The sequence below is a fragment of the Gekko japonicus genome, unplaced genomic scaffold (genome assembly GCF_001447785.1).
Source record: "Gekko japonicus isolate JY-2015 unplaced genomic scaffold, Gekko_japonicus_V1.1 scaffold561, whole genome shotgun sequence".
Lineage (NCBI taxonomy): Eukaryota > Metazoa > Chordata > Lepidosauria > Squamata > Gekkonidae > Gekko > Gekko japonicus.
The window spans coordinates 269,352-293,672 of NW_015162496.1; the positions used below are offsets into that span (position 1 = coordinate 269,352).

At 50.6% G+C, this 24,321-nt stretch overlaps 1 protein-coding gene across 1 annotated transcript in view; it reads left to right on the forward strand.

Moving 5' to 3' along the window:
• DYSF (dysferlin) overlaps nucleotides 1-24,321 on the forward strand; it is a 287,816-nt gene that overhangs the window by 207,704 nt on the left and 55,791 nt on the right. Inside the window, exons 41-44 of the mRNA XM_015406074.1 lie at nucleotides 3,910-3,972; nucleotides 15,954-16,052; nucleotides 17,553-17,681; nucleotides 22,249-22,404. Coding sequence (XP_015261560.1) covers nucleotides 3,910-3,972; nucleotides 15,954-16,052; nucleotides 17,553-17,681; nucleotides 22,249-22,404 — 447 coding nt within the window. The remainder of the gene's footprint in view (nucleotides 1-3,909; nucleotides 3,973-15,953; nucleotides 16,053-17,552; nucleotides 17,682-22,248; nucleotides 22,405-24,321) is intronic.

Sequence of the window (24,321 nt, forward strand, 5' to 3'; positions counted from 1 at the left end):
TGGCACTTTATAAGGAATGCAGATAGTACCCTGCCCCAAAGAGCTTGCAGTGTGCAAGAGAATGGATTTATACCCCTACCTTCACTCAGAGTCTCAGAGCGCCTTCCAAATTCCTTTCCCTTCTCCTCCATGTGAGGTAGGTGGGGTTGAGAGAGCTCTGACAGAAACGGCTCTTTTTCAAGAACAGCTCTGACAGAACCATGGCTTGCCCAAGGTCATCCAGCAGCTGCCAACGGAGGTGTGGGGAATCAAACCGGGTCCTCCCAGATTAGAGTCCGCGCTCTTAAACCACTGCACCAAGAAGCAGGGAGCAGCAAGGGTGTGTGTATTGGGGGTGGAATTCAGCAGCTGTGGCATGGCTGAAATATCTCAAAGGACCTGAAGGCACCAGGGCCGGTTCCAGGTTTCAGTGGGCCCTGGACAGAGAGTGCCCGGGGGGGGGGGCTTCCCCTCCTCTGCTTGCTGTTGTGACCTCCGACTCACACCTCCCTGTCCACCTCCCTGCATTCTCCTCCCCACACAGCCTAGCCCCCTATCCTTCCCTCACCCACTTGCTCATTTCCCAGTGCTTGCCGACCAGTCTGGTGTAGTGGTTAAGTGTGCGGACTCTAATCTGGGAGAACTGGGTTAGAAGAAGAAGAAGAAGAAGAGGAAGAGGAAGAAGGAAGAAGGAGAAGAAGGAAGAAGAAGAAGGAAGGAGGAAGAAGAAGGAAGGAGGAAGAAGAAGGAAGGAGGAAGAAGAAGAAGGAGAAAGAAGAAAGAAGGAGAAGAAAGAAGAAGAAGAAAGAAGAAGAAGAAAGAAGAAGAAGAAGAAGAAGAAGAGATTGGATTTATACACCGCCCTTCACTTGGAGTCTCAGAGCGGCTTACAAACTCCTTTCCCTTCCCCTCCCCACAACAGTCACCCTGGGAGGTAGGCGGGGCTGAGAGAGCTCTGACAGGAACTGCTCTTTTTCAAGGACAGCTCTTGCCAGAGCTTGTGACTGACCCAAGGTCACATCAGCAGGTGCAAGTGGAGGAGTGGGGAATCAAACCCGGTTCTCCCAGATTAGAGTCCGCGCACTTAACCACTACACCAAACTGGCTCTCCTCCACTTGCACCTGGCTGGATGACCTTGGGCAAGCCGTAGTTCTGTCAGAGCTGTCCTTGAAAAAGAGCCGTTTCTGTCAGAGCTCCCTCAGCCCCACCGACCTCACAGGGTGTCTGTTGTGGGGAGGGGGAGGGAAAGGAGTTTGTAAACCGCTCTGAGACTCCTTCAGGTAGTGAAAGGCGGGGTATAAATCCAACCTCCTCCTCCTCCTCCTCTTCCTCTTCTTCTTCTTCTTCTTCCCTGACAATGTTGGGCAGTGAATGCAGCTGGGAAGGCTCACACCAAGCAGGTGGGTGGCCGGGAAGTTGAGTGGGTGGAGGGCGGCGGCAGTGAGCCCCCCAGAAGAGCTGGACCTTGGGGGCTGCCCCCCCCCAGTAGTCTGTCGCTAGCCCTGGAAGGCCCAGTCGTCATAGTCTAAAGATCAGGCTGCCGTGGATTTACCCTTCAACGCTTTATCTGATTCAGTGCAGAGGAGGCACCCTTTAGCCTTCACATGAAGCATTGCGAACACACATGAAGCTGCCTCATACTGACTCAGTGGAAGGTCCAGCCAGGTCAGTCAGACCGGCAGCCGCTCTCCAGGGTCTCAGGCGGAGGTCTTCCAGATCACCTCCTCCTGGGTCCTTTTAACTGGATACGCCATGGATTGAACCTTGCAACTTCTGCAGGTTTGGTGTCGTGGTTAGGAGCGCGGACTCTAATCTGGGAGAACCAGGTTTGATTCCCCACTCCTCCTCCACATGCAGCTGCTGGTGTGACCTTGGGCCAGTCACAAGTTCTCTCAGAGCTGTTATCTCAAGAGCAGTCCGAGAGAGAGAGAGAGAGAGAGAGAGAGAGAGAGAGAGAGAGAGAGAGAGAGGGAGGACAGCGAGCGCAGCACCGCGCAGAGAGAGAGAGAGAGAGAGAGAGAGAGAGAGAGAGAGAGCGCTGTTTTAGCCCTACCTGCCTCACAGGGTGGCTGTTTTGGGGAGGGGAGGGGAAAGGCGTTTGTAAGCCACTCTGAGACTCCTTTGGGTAGTGAGGGGCAGGGTATAAATCCAATCTCTTCTCTTCTTCTAAAGCAGAAGCTCTTCCCCTGCCCCACAACCCCTCTCCTTGACATTAAATTCTCTTTCTCTACTGAGTACACCTTAGTCCAAATCATGCCTGGCATCTTTCTCCTTGCAAACTGGAGTTGAAATGGTTTGGTGGCTGTTCATTACTTTCATATGTCAAGTGATTCGGGAGCTGAGGCACAGAGAGAACGCGAGATGGGTCTCCAAAAGTTACCTGTTGTCTGAGCTGGGATTGGAACCCGGGACCGCTTTTTGTTGAATAACTCTGGAAGCCTTTTATGTTGTCTGTGTTTATTGATATAGACAATATAACCAAAGGGCACAGCAATCAAATATGTCAGTTTACAAAACAATTGCTGCAGCTGTTCACATATTCACAAAACAAGAATAATTATATGTTGGTATTTCTTTCTTTAATCCAAGGTTTCCTTTTCAACAGGTCAGAACATCTACGAACTTCCTCGAGTTTCAATGTTCGTTTCGAGGGATATCTTTACATTGTCCGTTGAAAAGGAACCATTTGTTTACTTGGGAGCTACCCATAGCCATTTTGAAATTGTCAACCACTTTATTGGATTGCTTTGTGAAAGAATGACAACACAACAGAATTTTGATAAAGATATCCCTCGAAACGAACATTGAAACTCGAGGAAGTTCGTAGATGTTCTGACCTGTTGAAAAGGAAACCTTGGATTAAAGAAAGAAATACCAACATATAATTATTCTTGTTTTGTGAATATGTGAACAGCTGCAGCAATTTTATTGATATAGAGCCTGTTATCCAAACCTCTGCAATGCACACCTCCTGATTTTTCATAGGATTGCTCTTGCGTTGCTCTCTCTGGCCAGTGTAAGTGCATTTGGATTGGCCATGTAGCCCTGGGTGGTTTGATCACATATCTGCATCAGTTTGGAGCATCTGGTTTTTACCTTGAAAGGATGCTCAGGTGAGAGAGGCTGAATTCTCTCCCATCTTACTTCCTCTCATTGATAGCCTGGGACTGATGTCAGAAGAGAACCTGAAGAGACAAATACCTTGAAGATTTCTGCCCACCCACCTCATATGCCCTGCTTAATGTGAAAAGCACAAACTCACCCCCCACCCGCAGAGGTCCATCAGTGGCTATTAGCCACTATAGATAGGGGCTCTGGGGCAAGTGATTCTCTGTCTTCTTGGTGCTTGGGGGGGCCAACAGTGGGAGGGCTTCTAATGTCCTGGCCCCACTGGTGGACCTCCTGATGGCACCTGGTATTTTTGCCCACTGTGTGACAGAGTGTTGGACTAGATGGGCCTTTGGCCTGATCCAACATTGGCGTCTCTTATGTTCTTATATGTGTCCTTAACCCATGCAGCTCAGCACAGCATCTAGGTTGCTCTAAGTCATTGATGCTCCAAGTTATTGGAACTTCAGGCTGCCCATAAGATTGGGACCAATGCTCCCTCTAAGCTGTGGAATCTTGTGAGCAAAAATTCTACTTTGGGAGCTACCGGCATTAAAATTGCGAGCGAGCGACTTGGCTGCTGCATCAATTAGCTTGCTCTGGAGCCATCCCTTCCTGAGCGAAGGCAAAAATGTGTGAGCCGGAGGCTAAAAAACTGTGAGCTAGCTCACACTCACTCAGCCTAGAGGGAATGCTGATTGGGATGGGCTGTTTGGATAAATGAGGCTGTGTGTGTGTGTATAAAGAGACTTACTTTTGCCATTCTGTGTTGGATTTGCGTCTGTCTAACTCCATCACTAATCGATTGTTTCAATTTGTAGCCTGCAGACAGCTTTTCCGGCTCACCTTTCATTAACACGCAAACGTCTTGGGCCAGTCTCCATGTAGGTATTGCTTCGTTTCTCACCTAATTGCTTGGATTCATTCACTTAACTTTAATTTTTATTAATCAAAGCCGGTGTAAGCAAAATATCACCGTAAGCTATAAATCGGTAATGCTGGACCAACGTTATCTCGAGCTGCAATGAACTAGTAGACAGGATGGAGAGCCAGTTTGGTGTATAGTGGTTAGGAGCGCGGACTCCAATCTGGGAGAACCAGGTTTGATTTCCCGCTCCTCCACATGCAACTGCTGGTGTGACCTTGGGTCAGTCACAAGTTCTCTCACAGCTGTTCTCTCAGGAGCAGTCCTCAGTCAGAGCTCTCTCAGCCCCACCTACTTCACGGGGTGTCTGTTGTGGGGAGGGGAAGGGGAAGGAGGTTGTAAGCCGCTCTGAGACTCCAAGTGAAGGGCGGAGTATAACTTCAGTCTCTTCCTCCTTCTCCTGCTTCTCCATCTTCTTGGGAGAGCCAGTTTGGTGTAGTGGTTAGGAGTGTGGACTCTAATCTGGGAGAACCGGGTTTGATTCCCCACTCCTCCTCCACATGCAGCTGCTAGTGTGACCTTGGGTCAGTCACAAGTTCTCTCAGAGCTGTTCTCTCAGGAGCAGTCCTCGAAAGAGCTCTCTCAGCCCCGCCAACCTCACAGGGTGTCTGTTGTGGGGAGGGGAAGGGAAAGGAGATTGTAAGCCCCTCTGAGACTCCGTCAGGTAGTGAAGGGCAGGGTATAAACCCAATCTCTTCTCTTTTCTCAGGGATGCTGCTATCATTTTTAAAGTCATTGAAAGATTGCTGCGGGGCCCCGATCCTGATTGGGCCCACAGCACAGGGCTCTTCCCCACCGTGCCCGATCCAGCGCTGAAAGGGCTGCACTACCCATTCCCCCCGGGGCTGTTTGAAAAGGTGGGGAGGGGACCAGAATGCAGTGCTGCAGGCCCGATCCAGACTGAACCCTTGTCATGTTTTTAAATGACCTTAAGATGGCGGCAGCCGCGAAGACATGGTCACGCCTAGTTTGGCCCTAAGCGCCATGCCGAACAGCTGGGACTTCCCCGCAGGGAGCGCTCGCTGTGTGCCTTGGGACTGATAGTGAACTGAAGCTTCAGGCTTCTGACAGACAGATATAGCCTGGTCACTGCACTAATTTTTACTGATGTAACACCCTTTATTTATTTTTTTGCATTGCATCTGCATTCTGCAGTGTGCCTGATATTCTATGTTTGTTTCAGTTTTCGGTAGCCCCAGTCCTGACCCGGATGGGCCAAGATGGCCCGTTCTTGTCAGATGTTAGAAGATGAGCAGGGTCAGCCCTGATTCGCATTTGGCTGGGAGGCCACCAAGGACGTCCAGGGCTGTGACACAGAGGCAGGCAAGGGCAAACCTACCCCTGTTTGGTGTAGTGGTTTGGTGTAGGTCCACTTGCACCTGCTGGATGACCTCGGGCAAGCCATAGGTCTCTCAGAGCAGTCCTCGAAAGAGCTCTCTCAGCCCCGCCTACCTCACAGGGTGTCTGTTGTGGGGAGGGGAAGGGAAAGGAGTTTGTAAGCCGCTCTGAGACTCCGAGTGAAGGGCGGGGAATAAATCCAATCTCCTCCTCCTCCTCCTCTTCTTCTGAGAGTCGGTTTGGTGTAGTGGTTAAGTGCGCGGACTCTAATCTGGGAGAACCAGGTTTGATTCCCCCACTCCTCCACTTGCACCTGGCTGGATGAACTTGGGCAAGCCGTAGTTCTGACAAGAGCTGTCCTTGAAAAAGAGCAGTTTCCGTCAGAGCTCCCTCTGCCCCACCTTCCTCACAGGGGGTCTGTTGTGGGGAGGGGGAAGGAAAGGAGATTGTAAGCCACTCCGAGACACCTTTGGGTAGTGAAGGGCAGGGTATAAATCCAATCTCTTCTCTCCTCTTTTTCTTCTTTCCTTGAAAACCCCATGGAATCACCATAAGTCAGTTGTGACTTGATGGCATTTTTTTTTTTAAATGTCCTAATATGTTGCTTATTAGATGTCTTATGCCAGTCTGGTGTAGTGGTTAAGTGCATGGACTCTAATGTTAGAGAACCGGGTTTGGCTCCCCACTCCTCCATGTGCAGCCGCTGGAGTGACGTTGGGTCAGTCACAAGTTCTCACAGAGCTGTTCTCTCAAGGGCAGCTCTCGAAAGAGCTCTCTCAGCCCCACCTGTCTCACAGGGTGTCTGTTGTGGGGTGGCGAAGGGAAAGGAGGTTGTGAGCCACTCTGAGATTTCAAGTGAAGGGTGGGGTATAAACCCAATCTCTTCTTCTTCTTCTTCTTCTTCTTATCCTAATGCATCGACTGCATTGACTTACTCTGTGTGATCCACCTTGTCAGCCTGGCTTGGTTGCCATGGAGAGGTGGGGTGTGAGAACAAGAATGTGTACTTTCATTTCTGGCCGTTATACTGTTATCTGTCCACCGAACCACATACCCTTGAGACTTATCTGTGTCTGGTATCCTCTTTCCCCTGAGAAATTCATACCATTAATTAGGCATGCTTTCTAGTTTAGGTGCAATTGGCCAATAGCCATTAATGTCTTGTTTGATTTTAGTATAATTGCTTGCTTCGCGCGCTTGCCCTCAGTTCTAAGAAAGAATCGTTAAGAGTCTGTATCCTAGCAATGTCTCAATAAACTTTATTTCTCCTGAATGACTGTTATTGGGAACTGATTTCTTCAGGGGCTCTGACACGCCTTGATCCTCAGTGAAAGAGGCAGGCTATAAATATAGTCAATAAATAAGACTCAAGGGTGTTACAGACAGTGGCTCCAGTCTGGCGTGTGGAGGTCAAGGAAGAATTGGTTTTTATACCCTGCTTTTCTCTACCCGAAGGCAGGGCTCCCTGTAAGAGTCTTATGAGCAAAAAATCTACTTTGTGAGCTACTGGCATTAAAGCTGTGAGCGAGCGATTTGGCTCCTGCATCAATTAGTTTGCTCTGGAGCCACATCCTTCCTGAGCTGGGAGAAAAAATTGTGAGCCAGAGGCTAAAAAACTGTGAGCTAGCCAGGGGTCATTGTGTCGAAAAAGAGGGACAGGAGCTAATTAGCATAACTCATATGCATATGCCACACCCCCTGACATCACCAGAAGTGTGTCAGAAGGCAACACCCACCGCTCAGGCTCCACTGGACTGTTTTGGATTGCTAGCTATTGCGGGGGGGCCGGGGGACGACGACGTGCAGATCTGTCCTCGCAGAGGAAGGAGAGCTTGTACCTGAATAAAACTTGGTCTTAAAGGTGCCACTGGACTGTTCTGGATTGCTATCTGCGCAGGGGGGGGGGGGGAACTCTGCAGCTTACCTGGCTACTTCTTGCTCTGACTGAGGGCTGCTGGGAGCAGGGGGTGGGGCTCGTTGCATGTGCCCGCCCCCTGGGCTCTTTACTGCCGGAGCTCCGCTCCTGTGCCCTCCTGCAGGAAATGACCCCTGGAGCTAGCTCACACTAACTCAGCATCGAGGGAACACTGCCCGAAGGCGACTCGAAGTGGGTTGCCATCTCCTTAATGGTTAATCTCCACCCCTTAATGGTTAATCTGCATTTGACAAAGTTTCTCATGATATCCTTGAGGATAAGCTGGTTAAGTGTGGGCTGGATGGTGCAACCGTTAAATGGATTCTTGGTTGGTTGAAAAATTGTACCCAACAAGTGCTCATCAATGGCTCTGCGTCTACGTGGAGGGAAGTCTCCAGTGGAGTGCCGCAGGGCTCGGTCCTGGGCCCGGTGTTGTTCAATGTTTTTATAAATGACCTGGAGGAAGACAGGGGATGCTTATCAAATTTGCAGATGACACGAAGCTAGGTGGGATTGCTAATTCTGAAGAAGAGTCAGGATTCAAAATGATCTAGATAGGCTAGAACAGTGGGCTGAGACAAATAAAATGAATTTCAATAGAGAGAAGTGCAAAGTCCTACACTTAGGTACAAAAAATCAAAGGCACAGATATAGAATGGGAGGGACTTGGCTTGATAGCAGCACATGTGAAAGGGATCTAGGTGTTTTGGTTGATCACAAGCTAAACATGAGCCTGCAGAGTGATGTGGCTGCGAAGAAAGCTAATGCAATCTTAGGGTGCATTAACAGAAGCATTGTGTCCAGATCACGGGAGGTGGTCGTTCCGCTCTATTCTCCTGTGGTCAGGCCTCACCTGGAGTCCTGTGTCCAGTTTTGGGCACCACATTTTAGGAAGGATGTTGACAAGCTTGAGTGTGTCCAGAAGAGGGCAACCAGGATGGTGAGAGGGTTGGAGTCCAAGACTTATGAGGAAAGGCTGAAAGAGTTGGGTCTGTTTAGCCTGGGAAAGAGAAGGCTTAGAGGGGACACGATTGCAGTCTCCAAGTATCTGAAGGGCTGTCCTGTAGAAGATGGAGCAGATCTATTCTATTCTCTCTTGCTCCGGATTGCAAGACTAGATCTAATGGGTGGAAATTACAAGGGAGTCGTTACCAGCTAAATATCAGTAGGAACTTCCTAACTGTGAGAGTGGTTGAGCCGTGGAACAGTCTGCCTTGGGAGGTGGTGGAAGCTCCTTCGCTGGACGTTTTCAAGCGGAGGCTGGACGACCATCTTCTGGGTGTGTTGTAGGGCTATCTTTCAGGCTGTGCTCCTACAGAGTGCAGGGGGTTGGACTAGATGACCTGCAAGGTCCCTTCCAACTCTATGATTCTATGATTCTGTGCCCCTGTGGGCCCCTCTAGGTAGAGCTGGGGGCTGTGGATGGAAAGGAGGCTCCCCCCAAGGAACTCCAGGTTCCAGAGGGGGGGGGGCTCCGCCCCAGGCTCTGCTGCCCATCCCAACAGGAGCTGGCTGGGACGGGTTGGGAGGGACCCCGCACCAGAGCAAGTGTGCAGCAGCTACTGGAAGGAAAGCTCCTGCCTCACTGGCACTGCTGGCAGCCGGCGAATGAGCAGATGGGAAAGCAGCTTTGGACAGCAGAAGTTACCAGGCCGAGTTTAATGGGGAATTTTCTCTTCCAGCTTGCAGGATGATGACGTGTGCTGGAAAAATCGTGAATGCTTAAGTAACTCGGCTGGGCGGCTGGGAGCGCAGGATCAGATGGACGGCCGGCCCGTTCTGGCTGGGTGTCTCAGCACGCCAGCCTGGCACGGGGCTGCCAAGGGAGCCTGAGCCATATAGGGAAGCCTTCCTGTGCCCGGGCTCTGGACCAGCGTTCCCTCTAAGCCGAGTGAGTGTGAGCTAGCTCACAGTTTTTTAGCCTCCAGCTCACACATTTTTGTCTGAGCTCAGGGAGGATGTGTCTCCGGAGCAAACTACTTCATGCAGTAGCCAAATTGTTCGCTCACAACTTTGATGCCAGTAGCTCACAAAGTAGAATTTTTTTCTCACAAGACTCCACAGCTTAGAGGGAGCATTGCTCTGGACACAAGGCCAGGGTGGGGGATGCCACTCACTGGCATTTCCACAGCTCTGCCACTGACCAGGTTTCTTGCAGCTTAGCAGACTTCACAAAAACCACTGGGGTGGGTTGTTTGGTGTAGTGAGCCAGTTTGGTGTAGTGGTTAAGTGCGCGGGCTCTAATCTGGGAGAACCGGGTTTTGTTCCCCACTCCTCCACTTGCAGCTGTTGGATGACCTTGGGCAAACCGTAGTTCTGATAAGAGCTGTCCTTGAAAAAGAGCAGTTTCTGTCAGAGCTCTCTCAGCCCCGCCTACCTCCCAGGGTGTCTGTTGTGTGGAGGGGAAGCGAAAGGAGTTTGTGAGCCGCTCTGAGACTCCTTTGGGTAGTGAAGGGCGGGGTATAAATCCAATCTCCTCCTCCTCCTCTTCTTCTGAGAGCCAGTTTGGTGTAGTGGTTAAGTGCGCGGGCTCTAATCTGGGAGAACCGGGTTTTGTTCCCCACTCCTCCACTTGCAGCTGTTGGATGACCTTGGGCAAACCGTAGTTCTGATAAGAGCTGTCCTTGAAAAAGAGCAGTTTCTGTCAGAGCTCTCTCAGCCCCGCCTACCTCCCAGGGTGTCTGTTGTGTGGAGGGGAAGCGAAAGGAGTTTGTGAGCCGCTCTGAGACTCCTTTGGGTAGTGAAGGGCGGGGTATAAATCCAATCTCCTCCTCCTCCTCTTCTTCTGAGAGCCAGTTTGGTGTAGTGGTTAAGTGCGCGGGCTCTAATCTGGGAGAACCGGGTTTTGTTCCCCACTCCTCCACTTGCAGCTGTTGGATGACCTTGGGCAAACCGTAGTTCTGATAAGAGCTGTCCTTGAAAAAGAGCAGTTTCTGTCAGAGCTCTCTCAGCCCCGCCTACCTCCCAGGGTGTCTGTTGTGTGGAGGGGAAGCGAAAGGAGTTTGTGAGCCGCTCTGAGACTCCTTTGGGTAGTGAAGGGCGGGGTATAAATCCAATCTCCTCCTCCTCCTCTTCTTCTTCCTCCTCTTCCTCTTCTTCTTCTTCATCTACGCCTGCCCTTCCACTTGGCTGGAGGAGGAGCTTAAGTTCGGGGGAGGCTCCATAGGCTGGACTCAAAAGGTTGCCAACTCTGGGCTGGAAAATTCCGGGAGATTTGGGGGATGGAGTCTGGTTTGGGTGGAGTTTGGGGAGCGGAAGAACCTTCATTGGGATGTAATGCTCTAGAGCAGGGGTGTCGAACTCATTTGTTTCGAGGGCCGGATCTGACATGAATGAGATCTTGTTGGGCCGGGCCGTGTGTGTCATAAAACGTAATGCCAGGACGCGGAGATATAAACTTTATAAAGGACACAAACACAAAGGGTTTTTTTTTAACTTAAAATAAAAACATGCTTAAAGCATTGGCACTCTTGCAACATGTTGTTTATTTAACAGTGTCTGATAACTGACACCTTATTGCATCAAAACGTCTGTGCTGTTGCAACCTTGAGTGTGCTGTTCAGGTGTGTACCTGTAAGCTGCAAACCTACAATGATGCAGCAGCAGCAGAACTGGAAAAAGAAGCAGAAGACAGCCAGTTCCCCTGCGGGCCTGAGAGAAGCCCTCCGGGGGCCGCATGTTTGACACCCCTGCTCTAGAGTTCACCCTCCAAAGCAGCCGCTTTCTCCAGGGGAACTGATCTCTGTAATCTGGGGATCAGTTGAAATTCTGGGAGATCTCCAGGCCCCACCTGGAGGCTGGCAACTCTAGGCTGGAGAAAAACTCCTGGGTGGATGGTCGGATCCACTCTACTGTGTCCCAGGAGTGCCATGATACTAAAGGGGGGAGATGTAAATCCCCATGGTAGTGAAGGTAGAAATCTACGCCCTTCGCCAGCCAAGCAGCCGTCTGTTCCCAAAGCTTTTCTGTCTCCCATCCAGCCAAGCCTTTTGCCGGATAAATAACCCGTCGAGTGACAAGTTAGCATGGGAAACCCGAGCCAGAAAACATGCAAAATGAAATCTGTAAACTATTTGGAGTAATTGGTTATTTGCTGCGTTTGCTAGTCTAGAATCGGAGCACACACTTTATGGCCGATCCGGTTACTCTTTGCTGGAAGAGACGGCGGGATCGGATATCTCCCTCTGGAGCTTTGACAGTCGACACCCGGCCCCAGGATTCATCAGCAGGGGCAGGGATCCCAAGCAGGCATTCATGCGGTCGCCTCCCATGAACAGCGGGGCCTTTAACCAGGCTCCGAGAGGGCACCTGCGCAGCGGAGGGGCGGTTCTGTGGAGCGCAGCAAGCATTCCTGGCACCACTGCGGTCCTGCAATGGACGGAACAGAAGCCGTGCAAAAATCCTCATTTCAACATGATCTTTGACATGGGACCTGATCCACCGGGAATTTTCCCTGCAGGCTGCACTGACATGGACGGGAATCGCACAAGAGCCTGGGAGCTGTCATGACTTAGCTTCTGATCCTGACCTTGATCTTGTTCGATCGTGGGCAGGGTTACCACTACAGAGATCAGTTCCCCTGGAGGTGGACTCCACAGCATCGTACCCTCTGAGGTCCTTCCTCGCCCCAAACCCTGCCCTCCCCAGGCTCCAAACCAGGGGTCCTTTCCTGCAGGAGTGCACAGGAGCGGAACTCCGGCAGTAAAGAGCCCAGGGGGGCGGGCACATGCAAGAAGCCCCACCCCCTGCTCCCAGCAGCCCTCAGTCAAAGCAAGAAGCAGCCAGGTAAGTTGCAGAGCCCTCCCCCCCCGGGTCCAAAACAGTCCAGTGGCACCTTTAAGACCACGTTTTATTCAGGTCCAAGCTCTCCCTCCTCTGTGAGGGCAGATCTGTGTCCCCCCCCCCAATAGCTAGCAATCCAAAACCATCCAGTGGAGCCTGAGTGGTGGGTGCTGCCGTCTGACACACTTCCCGTGATGTCCGTGGGTGTGACATATGCAAATAAGTTATGCTAATGAGTTATGCTAATGAGCTCCTGCACCTCTTTTTCTACGGAATGACCCCTGCTCCAAACTCAAACCTCCCAGAATTTCCCAAGCCAGAGCTGGCAGTCCAAGGCCTGGGTTTGGGTCAGACTTTAGTGGCCCTTGTGGACGATCTTCATCTTCAGATGGACAAAGGAAAAGCATCTCTGTTGTTTTTAGCTTTATCGTCAGCTTTTGATATGGTGGGCTATGTGATACTGCTGAGGTGCTCGAGGGCGTGGTCGGTCTGGACGGAGCAAATCCTTCTCGTATTCTCTATCAGGCCACTCCCAGAAGGCTGCAGGGAGAGATATTGAATCATCCCCTTGGGAGCTGATAGGGAGGGCAGGGAGGTGCCATAAGACTCTGTGATCTCCCATGTGGATTAATAACTACGTTAGGGCCCCTGAATGAGATTGTCCAAAGATCTGGAGTCGGTGGCCAACAGTATGCACCCAGCTGTATATTACTAAGAATAAGCCACCAGCTGCAGCCGTCTCTGTCCTGGCCCAATGTCTGAATGTGGTGCCTTGTGAGGCTGAGGAAGAACAAACTGGATTTCAGTCCAGAGAACATGGTGGTGATGCCGTCTGGAAGGGCCACTGCTTCAAATGGGATCCTTCTTCCTATCATCAACGATGTCCAGTTTTTGCCGAAAGACTCTGGGGAGTCTTGTTGGATCCATCCTGGCCTCCTGTTGGGGGAACGGGTGTCCATGACAGTGGGAAATGCTTTTTGCCCAACTATGGCTGCGGTCACACGCAACATTAGCCACGCAAGAGATACGGAAGACAAGCGGAGTTTCCGGTCGCGATCTCACCAGCACATCTGGGAAGCATAGCGCTTCTGTGGCACAACTGAGGCTTCCTGCCGAAAAAGCGCAGCAAAAAACTAGTACCTTGGAGGTACTAGTTTCCAGAAACTGCGGGGCAAGGGCAGGCGTCTGATCGCGTTTCCGGTGGTATCCGGCGCCCGCCCATGTCCCCTTGCGGAAAAGGGGTTTTTCCCCCCCACGTCTCCGTGGATGCGCACACGCACCCAACGGAGCATGCGCATTCGTAGTGTACACAAAAAAAGAAAACCAGTTCGCCGTGCCGCGCGCTTCTTCATTGCGCGCAGGAGTGTGTTGTGATCGGCACCTCTCCCTTGCCATGGAACCTCCACAGTACCTCCACAGAACCTCCACAGTAGGTCTGATCGCTTTACTGCATGTTAGTTTGCCCCGGGGCAACCAGCCACACTTCTCCTCTGCAGTTTCCTGCCCGTGTGACAGGGGCCTATGTCTGGTTAGGAAGGTGGCTGCCTATTCACAGCTGTCTGAGCCGGCCGTGCTGATCCATGCTTCAGCAACCTTGAGGCTAGATTACTGTAAGGTGGTCTACATGGGGCTGCCCTTGAAAAGCACCCGGAAATTGCAAAACGCAGCAGCCTGTTTATTATCTGGTACTAGCCATTGGGACCATCTTACTCCTCTTTGGAGGTCCCTTCACTGGCTGCCCTTTGGTTTTGAGTTCGAGATCTGCATTGGCATATTCATGTGCTGGAAGAGGATTGTTAATGAGCCATAGGAAATAAACGTATCCACTTCTCCTGTGCAGTCAGAGAGCCCGGACACAGAGGAAACCTCTCTGCACGAGTCCCTGTTCTGGGCACGCCCTCTTTCAGTCAACAGCTGACGGAAGAAACTGCTTGGAGAAACGACAACTGAGGGGTGACATGACTGAAGTTTATAAGATTATGCATGGGAAAGAGCAGGTAGAGAAAGAGGTACTCTTCTCCCTTTCTCACATTACAAGAACTCGTGGGCACTCCATGAAATTGCTGAGCGGTCAGGTTAGAACGGATAAAAGGAAGTCCTTCTTCAACCAAAGAGTGATTCACACTTGGAATTCACTGCCACAGGAAGTGGTGGCGGCTACAAGCATGGACGGCTTCAAGAGGGAATTAGATAAGCATATGGAGCAGAGGTCTATCAGTGGCTATTAGCCACAAGGTATAGATAGGGGCTCTGGGGCAAGGGATGCTCCGTATTCTTGGTGCTTGGGGGGGTAGCAGGGGGAGGGCTTCTAGTGTCCTGGCCCCCTGATGGCCCCTGGTATTTTTGGCCACTGTGTGACAGAGTGTTGGACTGGATGGGCCTTTGGCCTGATCCAACATTGGCATCTCTTATGTTCTTATGTTAAGAGAACTGTAGCACAATCTCTACTGAATGACTTACTCAAGAATTATCCATCTCTACAGGAGAATCCCCACTCCGTCTTTGCACAGGCAGTTTGGTGTAGTGGTTAAGTGCGCAGACTCTAATCTGGGAGAACCGGGTTTGATTCCTCACTCCTCCACTCGTAGCTGCTGGATGACCTTGGGCAAGCCATAGTTCTGTCAGAGCTGTTCTCTCAAGGACAGTTCCTGTCAGAGCTCTCTCAACCCCACCTCCCTCACAGGGTGTCTGTTGTGGGGAGGGGAAGGGAAAGGAATTTGTAAGCCGCTCTGAGACTCCGGGTGAAGGGTGGGGTATAAATCCAATCTCTTCTCTTCTTCGGAACAGGAGGTCGTACAGAAACACACAGTGACTCCTCTGAGAGTGATAATTCTTTTTAAAAAATGCTTCTGGGTGTTCCTCCAGTTTTAGTTGTGAGAAACAGATCGCCTTATCTCTGTCAGAGGTTTACAACCACTCCTGTGAGCTTCAAGCACAGGACCCATGTGGCTTCTACATTCTGTCCGGCTCCCGGCACACCGTGGTTGCAAAGGAAGCGCTAATTAGGTGCATAAATGTTGCCATGTGGTGCCGAGGGGCCATTGCAGTGGAAGCCTCCCGTGGTCCCCTTTCCTGTGGGCCTGTTGATTAGCGTGGCTCTTGCGTTTTGATGCTGGCCAATTAATGTCCCGTCCCATCAACATTCCAGTGAGTTTCCCTGCTGTTTCACTACTCAAGCACATGTTTTTCTCGGTCACATCTGTCTAACCCTCTCCTTTGTCCCGGGGCCGCAGAAGATAACAGAGGTAAGTCGTTATATGACTGCCAGCGCCTTCTTGGGAATTCGGACCTGGGGAATGTCGTAAGGCCGTTTCTTTGGTTAGGATGTTGCTTTTTCAAAAACGAAAAGAACGATGCGAGTGCTGAAAGGTGAGGTTTAGTCTCTATATAAAAAAGTGACATTTATGGAATATTTCAATTTTTTTAAAAAACCACCAAAAAAGCCAATGCCCTTTTGAGACAACGACGAGGAGCTCGCCCGGCTGGCTTGGGACCAGCTCCCATAAATGCTGATTATGAGTTCTCGGTGAGGTCAGGGTGATGGAATCTTGCGGAATTCTAAAATGAGATATTTATTTTTCAGGAATGTTTCATGAGCTACAAATTGCCTCTTCATCTTGGCTTCTGTCGACGTTGGGAGTCGTTGCTCTTCTAAAACATAATATTTATAAAAACACCCCACACTTTCAAAAGCCACTGTAATCCTTGCCTTCTGGCTTTTCTGATAGGAGCAGGATCTTGTTGTTTCTAATTACTTGCATGTCCCATTCCTGGGCACAAGCCACAGGGACGTTCAGCCCCTTTGGATGGAATGGGAACTGCACAAGTAGAGCTGATCCCCCCCCCCCCCCGGGTTTTTGTGTGTTTTTTTTTAAATAGTTGACGATGTCTTCCTCTCCCTCCAGGAAGAAGAGCTGATTGACTGGTGGAGCAAGTTCTATGCTTCCACAGGCGAGAGGGAGAAATGTGGCTCCTACCTGGAGAAGGGCTTTGACACTGTGAAGGTAATGCGTGGAGGGGGGACTTCCTTTGGGATCTGAATGCTTACAGCCATTGCTTGGGGTTGGGGCTGTGGCTCAGAGGAAGAGCCTCTGCTTGGCATACAGAAGGCCCCAGGTTCAATCCCCGGCATCTCCAGTTAAATAGGACCAGGCAGTAGGAGATGCAAACGACCTCTGCCTGAGACCCTGGAGAGCTGTAAAGAGGGGCTGTGGCTCAGTGGCAGAGCCTCTGCTTGGCATGCAGAAGGTCCCAGGTTCAATCCCTGGCCTGTCCAGTTAAAAGGACCAGGCAGGAGGTGATGTGAAAGACCTCCGCCTGAGACCCTGGAGAGCTGTAAAGAGGGGCTGTGGCTGTGACAGAGCATCTGCTTGGCATGCAGAAGGTCCCAGGTTCAATCCCCGGCCTGTCCAGTTAAAAGGACCAGGCTTGAGGTGATGGGAAAGACCTTGTCTGAGACCCTGGATAGCTGTAAAGAGGAGCTGTAGCTCAGTGGCAGAGCCTCTGCTTGGCATGCAGGAGGTCCCAGGTTCCATCCCCAGCATCTCCAGTGAAAAGGACCAGGCAGGAGGTGATGGGAAAGACCTTGTCTGAGACCCTGGATAGCTGTAAAGAGGAGCTGTAGCTCAGTGGCAGAGCCTCTGCTTGGCATGCAGGAGGTCCCAGGTTCCATCCCCAGCATCTCCAGTGAAAAGGACCAGGCAGGAGGTGATGGGAAAGACCTTGTCTGAGACCCTGGATAGCTGTAAAGAGGAGCTGTAGCTCAGTGGCAGAGCCTCTGCTTGGCATGCAGGAGGTCCCAGGTTCCATCCCCAGCATCTCCAGTGAAAAGGACCAGGCAGGAGGTGATGGGAAAGACCTTGTCTGAGACCCTGGATAGCTGTAAAGAGGAGCTGTAGCTCAGTGGCAGAGCCTCTGCTTGGCATGCAGGAGGTCCCAGGTTCAATCCCCGGCATCTCCAGTTAATAAGGACCAGGTAGTAGGAGATGGGAAAGACCTCTGCCTAGGACCCGGGAGAGCTGCTGCCAGTCTGAGTAGACAACACTGACCTTGATGAACCAATGGTCTGATTCAGGAGATGGCAGCTTCACGAGTGACCCACCTAGATTTATTCATTTGGGCAGAGGCTCAGTGCGAGAGCCTCTGTGTTGCATGCAAGAGGTCCCAGGTTCAATACCCGGCATCTCCATTTGAAAAGGACCAAGTGGGAAGCCCCAGTCTGAGTCTCTGGAGAGACCCTGCCAGTCCGAGTAGACAATATTGACCTTGACGGACTGATGGTCTGATTTAGCGGCTTCATGTGACCCTGTGGCTTTGTGTCACGAATGCGTCTGAGATGGCAGGGCTTGCACTGGCTGTAGGTGAAGGAGGACTCAGTTTGAAGGCCCTTGATTCAGCTAGCTGCTGAGAACTGAGACCTTCTTGCTAAAGGAAGGAGATGGGGACTCTTCAGGGGGCCGGGTGGGGCAAGCCGTCACCTTTTGCGGTCTCCCTCCCTCCCTTAGGTCTTCGAAACCGAGCTGGAGAACGTCGAAGACTATGGGGGCCTCTCAGATTTCTGCCGCACCTTTAAGCTGTACCGTGGAAAGACACAGGATGCCAACGAAGACCCGACGGTGGTGGGGCAATTCAAGGTCTGCTGGCCTCTTTGCCTTCCCTGGGCGCAGGCGTGCTGGTTGAGGACTGATGCAGACTGTGGGCAGGGCTGGTTTGGAGACGGAACCCGTGAGGCTCAGAATGGACTTGGAAGGTGGGAGACCTCTGGAGACAGGCGGTCACCCCGAAGGGTTTAAGCAAATGGAAGATGGGCTGTGGGTCCAAGCCGGTTCTGCAGACAAGTTGCCCAAGAGACTGCTTGGCATCCCATAATGAGGAAGGTGCCGATAGTCCACGGGGGCTCCCGATCATTCCCAGCTCTCAGCAGTGTTGGCAGAGTAATTTGCACAGCTACGATGCCCAACCTGATCTGCAGTGCGATGTGGCTGTGAAGAAAGCTAATGGAATCTTAGGATGCATTAACAGAAGCCTTGTGTCCAGATCACAGGGGGTGGTAGTCCCGCTCTGTTCTGCTATGGTCAGGCCTCACCTGGAGTCCTGTGTCCAGTTTTGGGCACCACATTTTAGGAAGGATATTGACAAGCTCGAGCGTATCCAGAAGAGGGCAACCAGGATGGTGAGAGGGTTGGAATCCAAGTCTTACGAGGAAAGGCTGAAAGAGCTGGGTCTGTTTAGCCTGGGAAAGAGAAGGCTTAGAGGGGACATGATTGCAGTCTTCAACTATTTGAAGAGCTGTCATGTAGAAGATGGAGTGGATCTATTCTCTCTTGCTCCGGATGGCAAGACTAGGTCTAATGGGTGAGAATTACAAGGGAGTCGATACCGGCTAAATATCAGGAGAAACTTCCTAACTGTAAGAGTGGTTGAGCAGTGGAGCGGTCTGCCTCGGGAGGTGGTGGGTGCTCCTTCGCTGGACGTTTTCAAGCGGAGGCTGGACGGCCATCTTTTGGGTATGTTGTGGGGCTGTCTTCCGGCTGTGCTCCTGCAGCGTGCAGGGGGTTGGACTAGATGGCCTGCAAGGTCCCTTCCCACTCTTAACATTCTATGATTCTATGAAAGGTTTATTTAGGAATTAACATACTTGGTAGGAAAGAGGAGAGACAGAGGCGGGTTCCTGACTATGTCTCTAGCTGAGGGAGAGGCTAAGACTGAGCGTGGCACTCCCGAGAAGAAGGGGGACACTGCCCTTAGAGTAGTGATCCAGAGACAGACAAGGAATGACACTTAACAGGAGAGAGCAGGGGTCACTTCCTGCAGGAGCGCACAGAAGTGGAGCTCCGGCAGTAAAGAGGCCAGGGGGCGGGCACATGCAACAAGCCCCACCCCCTGCTCCCAGCAGCCCTCAGTCAGAGCAAGAAGCAGCCAGGTAAGTTGCAGAGCCCCCCCCCTGCCAGCCCCCCGGTCCAAAACAGTCCAGTGGCACCTTTAAGACCAAGTTTTATTCAGGCACAAGCTCTCCCTCCTCTGCGAGGACAGATCTGCACGCCCCCCCCCCCAATAGCTAGGAATCCAAAACAGTCCAGTGGAGCGTGAGCGGTGGGTGTTGCCTTCTGATATACTTCTGGTGATGTCAGGGGGTGTGACATATGCAAATGAGTTATGCTAATGAGTTATGCTAATGAGCTCCTGCACCTCTTTTTCTACGAAATGACCCCTGGGAGAGAGAAGATGCAGACCTCCCTGTCCTCTCTAATTGTCTTCTCGCTGCCCCCTGCAGGGTCTCCTTCTCTTCTTCTTTGCACACCGAGATGGGTGGCCGTGTTTGTCTGTCTGTAGCAGGAGAAAAGAGCAAGAGTCCAGGAGCACCTGGAAGACTCACAAAATATGTGGCCGGGTATGAAGAAGTGAGCGGGGACTCATGAAAGCTCCTACCCTGCCACATTTGCACCTCAGACAATGCCTTTCCCAACAAGCAGAACAGGAGCTGGCTGGATTCCCCTTCTGGGCCTGCGCTACCCATGGCTGGGTACACCGTCGTCTCCTGTGGCAACTTCCCAGGAATTTGGTACCCTGTGGCAGGCAGTGGTGCGGGCCCAGCAGGTGTTCCTTGCTGGGACCTTGAACTGGTCCTTCTGTGGACACATGGGAGGACCAAAACAGCAGTGTGTGGGGAGATCAATAATTAGGACTCCCTGGGTCTGTAAATGGTGTCGTGGTTAAGTGCGCGGACGCTAATCTGGGAGAACCGGGTTTGATTCCCCACTCCTCCACTTGCGCTTCCTGTATGACCTTGGGCCAGCCGTAGTTCTGATAAGAGCTGTCCTTGTAAAAGAGCAGTTTTTCTCAGAGCTCCCTCAGCCCCGCCTACCTCACAGGGTGTCTGTTGTGGGGAGGGGAAGGGGAAGGAGTTTGTAAGCCACTCTGAGACTCCAAGTGAAGGGCGGGGTATAAATCCAATCTCCTCCTCCTCCTCCTCTTCTTCGTTTTCTTCGTCGTCGTCTTCTTCTTCTTCTTCTTCTTCTTCTTCTTCTTCTTCTTCTTCTTCTTCGTCTCAGCTCAGGAAGGATGTGGCTCCGGAGCAAACTAATGTATGCAGTAGCCAAATCGCTCGCTGCTGCTGCTGCTGCTGCTGCTGCTGCTGCTGCTGCTGCTGCTTCTTCTTCTTCTTCTTCTTCTTCCAACCATGGGGAGAGATTTAGATTGGGGCTAGGGGGCTGAACTCTCTTCCCCCAGGCTGTTTGCATAATAGCCCCTTTCCCCAAGGAACGGCGGTTTGCTCCACGGGGAAACCTACAGATACTGTCATAGTGAGGAGAAGTCACCTGACGGTCTCTGTCCGTTTGGTTGTCAACTGAGGATCCCTTGTGTGCAAAAATCCCCAGCTCGTAGTCCAGACTTTGAAATGGAAGGTTAAGATTTGGAATTTTAAATGTTGATATTTGCTGTTTAAGCAGAGTGAGTGACTCTGTCTGTATGTGTGGGCAAATGAGAGAGAGGTCCTTGGATTTCAATAACAGAGAGCCTTGCGGCATTCCGTTATTTTGGCTGGCCAGAGATACTCTCTGGAATTTGCCCTGAGTTTTGGTCACGACTGTGTTTTATTTCCCTTTCTTTGCCATAAGAGTCAAAACTGCAGATTCTGGGCCAGTGCTGAAAAGCAGCAGACTGTGAATGACCATGATAGCGTCCCATTTTCCTTTCTTTCTGGGTAATTTCATTGCCAATATGGTGCCCCCCCCCCCCAAGAAATAAGTGCAGAGCTCCTGGTGGCCTCAGACCAGAACTCTCAGAGGCTGAGTTCCTGAGTATTTATTTATTTTATTCTATTCATTAAAATATTTATACCCTAACTTTCCTTTTTGGCTCAAGGCAGCTTGAGAATCCAAAATTGAAAAAACACAGAAGGTACAACAAACCCCCCAACAATGGCTCTTCCCTCCCCGAATGCTGTAGCCTCCCTAGGGAATGTCCCATAGCTATCAGCCTGCAGTTGATGCTTAGGGATAGATGGGGGGAGGTGGTCCTTTAGACCTGGGTCCCAGGCCCTGGAGGGCTAAGGTCATAACCAGCCCATTGAATTGGACATGGAAACAAACCAGCAGCCCATGGAGCTGTTTTAGAATAGGCAAGATATAGTCATAAGAACATCAGAAAAGCCAAAGTTGGATCGGGCCACTTATGCGATGGCTCAAGTGGTTAAGACACTAAACTGCAGACCGGAAGGTCGGTAGTTCAGCAGTTCGAGACCTAAGTGCCGAATGACGGAGTGAGCTCCCATCTCTGGCCCCAGCTCCTGCCAGCCTAGCAGTTCGAAAGCAAGAAATTGCAAGTAGATAAATAGGTACCGCTTCAGTGGGAAGGTAATGGCGTTCTGTGCGCCTCTGCGTCTAGTCATGCCGGCCACATGACCATGGAAACGTCTTCGGACAGCGCTGGCTCTTCGGCTTGGAAATGGAGATGAGCACCACCCCCTAGAGTCGGATTTGACTGGCTTTCAAGCAAGGGAAACCTTTACCTTTACTTACGCTTTGCCTCAGTTCTGCTTTAGACTTCTAGTTGGTTCTACAACCCTGTTTCCTACTGCGTGTCCCAGCCTGTTAATTGTATTGATTCACTGTGTTGTAATCCGCCTTGAGTCCGAGTGAGAAAGGTGGACTATATATAATGTAAATGAATAAATAACTAAATAAAGAAAAAGTTAGGGGAGGTTTCCTTTAGTGTTCTAGGGGAAAAAATGCCTGGCTTCTCTTGAGACATTTTCTGTTTGCCCTTGCATTGGAGAGGTGGCCACCTAGTAAGGCCTTTCCAGGTGTTCTGGTTCCCACATGGTGTCTGCACCGGTGTGGTTAACATGTATGCTCTCCTTTTTAACAGTAAAGGAATGTGTGGCTATTGGGAAACAGGAGAGGCTCCCATAGCGTTGATATAATCATAGAATCATACAATGTTAGAGTTGGAAGGGGCCTTGCAAGTCATCTAGTCCAACCCCCTGCGCTCTGCAGGAGCATAGCCAAAAGAGAGCCCTACAACATACCGGAAAGATGGTCATCCAGCCTCCGCTCAGAAACGTCCAGCAAAGGAGCATCCATCACCTCCCGAGGCAGGGAAGTCTCTCCTGATAGCTAGCCGGTATCGACTCCCTTGTCATTTCCACCCATTCGATCTAGTCTCGATGACAGATCTGCTCCCCCACTTTGTTTGCAGGGCTCCTTCAAGATCTACCCTCTGCCGGATGACCCCGCAGTGCCTGTCCCCCCTCGCCAGTTCCATCAGCTCCCAGCCAGAGGGCCCCAGGAGTGCCTCGTCAGGGTTTATATCATCCGGGCCTTTGATCTCCAGCCGAAAGACCTAAATGGGAAGGTAAGACCCCGCTTAGAGTGTGCCGATGGTTTCATAAGGGCAGGTTCATGCTGTCTAGTCCCCAGAGATATTCATCTCAACTGGGCTTGGAAGACACCGAGTGAGGGAGGCCTTGCTGTTCTCATCCTTGAAATCTTTTTCTGTTACCTCGATCAGCAGCAAAAAACCCATATTTGATGTTTGTCCTGGAATTCTTCATGCTCTGGCGTTTAAGCAGCCACCCCTTGGGGGCAAATCCTGTGCACTGTTTACCTCTGTGGGGGATAGAACCATGGTGGTAAAAATGGACTTCCAGGCCAACCAGACTAAGAAAATTCCCACTCAGTGCAGGAAGACCAAAGCTGGAGCATCTTTTTTTTAAAAGAGTTTTATTTAAAATTTTCACATCATCACTGATACATATATCAGTTACATTAACTTGATTACAATACTGTGAGTCTATTACAATGCTAGTTTTCTAACCGGGTATAAAATCTATACCATCTATCTCTAAACAAAGCTTTGTCTTTTCCTTGTAAAATTAATGACAATTTATCCATCTCGCTATATCCAACAACCTATGAATTAGTTCTTCCTTTGAAGGTATTTTCTCTCATTTCAAATATTTGGCGAACACAATACGAGCCGAAGTTAACATATACGTTATAACATATTGATCTGGGTTTTTTTACATTCATCTGGTAACATTTAACAAGAACATTTCTGGTATATATGGTAAATCTGTATCCATGATTTCTTTTATTAATTTATGTACTCTACACCAATAATTTTGTGTTATATTACACCTCCACCACATATGATAGTAAGTACCTATACTATGTTTACATTTCCAACAGTTTTGGGAGGTGTTTGTATAGCATTTGGCTAATTTATCTGGTAAGCTGGAACATCTTTGATGGGTCGAAGATCCAAACAATCCGGGGAGGGGATGGACTCCCAAGAGAAGATTATAAATACTTTTGGAATACTTTGAATGTTCAAAGCCTGATCTCTGTAAACACACCACACCTGTTCAGACTTGCTATCTGAAGTGCAATAATAATGGGAAGGCCATCCCTTGAGAGCTTTAGCTTGAAATCACAGTGGTGCAACAGATTGTCCCTGCAGTAGCTAGGATGAGTGAAACAGGAGATGCCGCAACTAGGCTAAGCCACTTAACAGTAATTCACATACAGAGTGCTAATAGATCTGTCTAGCAGCAGATACTCTCAAATTTGCTGTTGGCAGCAGTTACTATTCAGTTTGGTTTTGGTCACTCCCCCCTCCCTGGGAGTGAGGGAAAGGGACAACATTGCTGAGTGAAAACTGGGGATGGTCACGGGCAGTGTTCCCTCTAAGCTGAGTTAGTGTGAGCTAGCTCACAAATTTTCAGCCTCTGGCTCACACATTTTTTGTCTTAGCTCAGGAAGGATGGCTCCAGAGCAAGCTAATTTATGCAGTAGCCATATTGCTTGCTCACAACTTTAATGCCAGTAGCTCACAAAGTAGAATTTTTGCTCACAAGACCCTACAGCTTAGAGGGAACATAGGTCACGGGACTCGGCTGCTAGTTTCACAGAGGTTGTCTCTGACAGAGTGCTGGGTGTGGGGCTTTTCTGGCCTGGCCCGGTCTGTGCCCCTGCTCAAAGCCCTCTGGCTCCCAAGCTGTGTTCCCTCTAAGCTGAGTTAGTGTGAGCTAGCTCACAGTCTTTTAGCCTCCAGCTCACCAATTCTGTCTTAGCTCAGGAAGGAGGGCTCCGGAGCAAACTAATTCATGCAGGAGCCAAATCGCTCGCTCGCAACTTTAATGCCAGTCGTTCACCAAGTAGAATTTTTGCTCACAAGACTCCGCAGCTTAGAGGGAGCATTGCTCCCGAGCTCAGCCTGCTCTGATGCTGCCGTTTTCACCGTTCCACAGTGCTCATGACTGGGACTGTT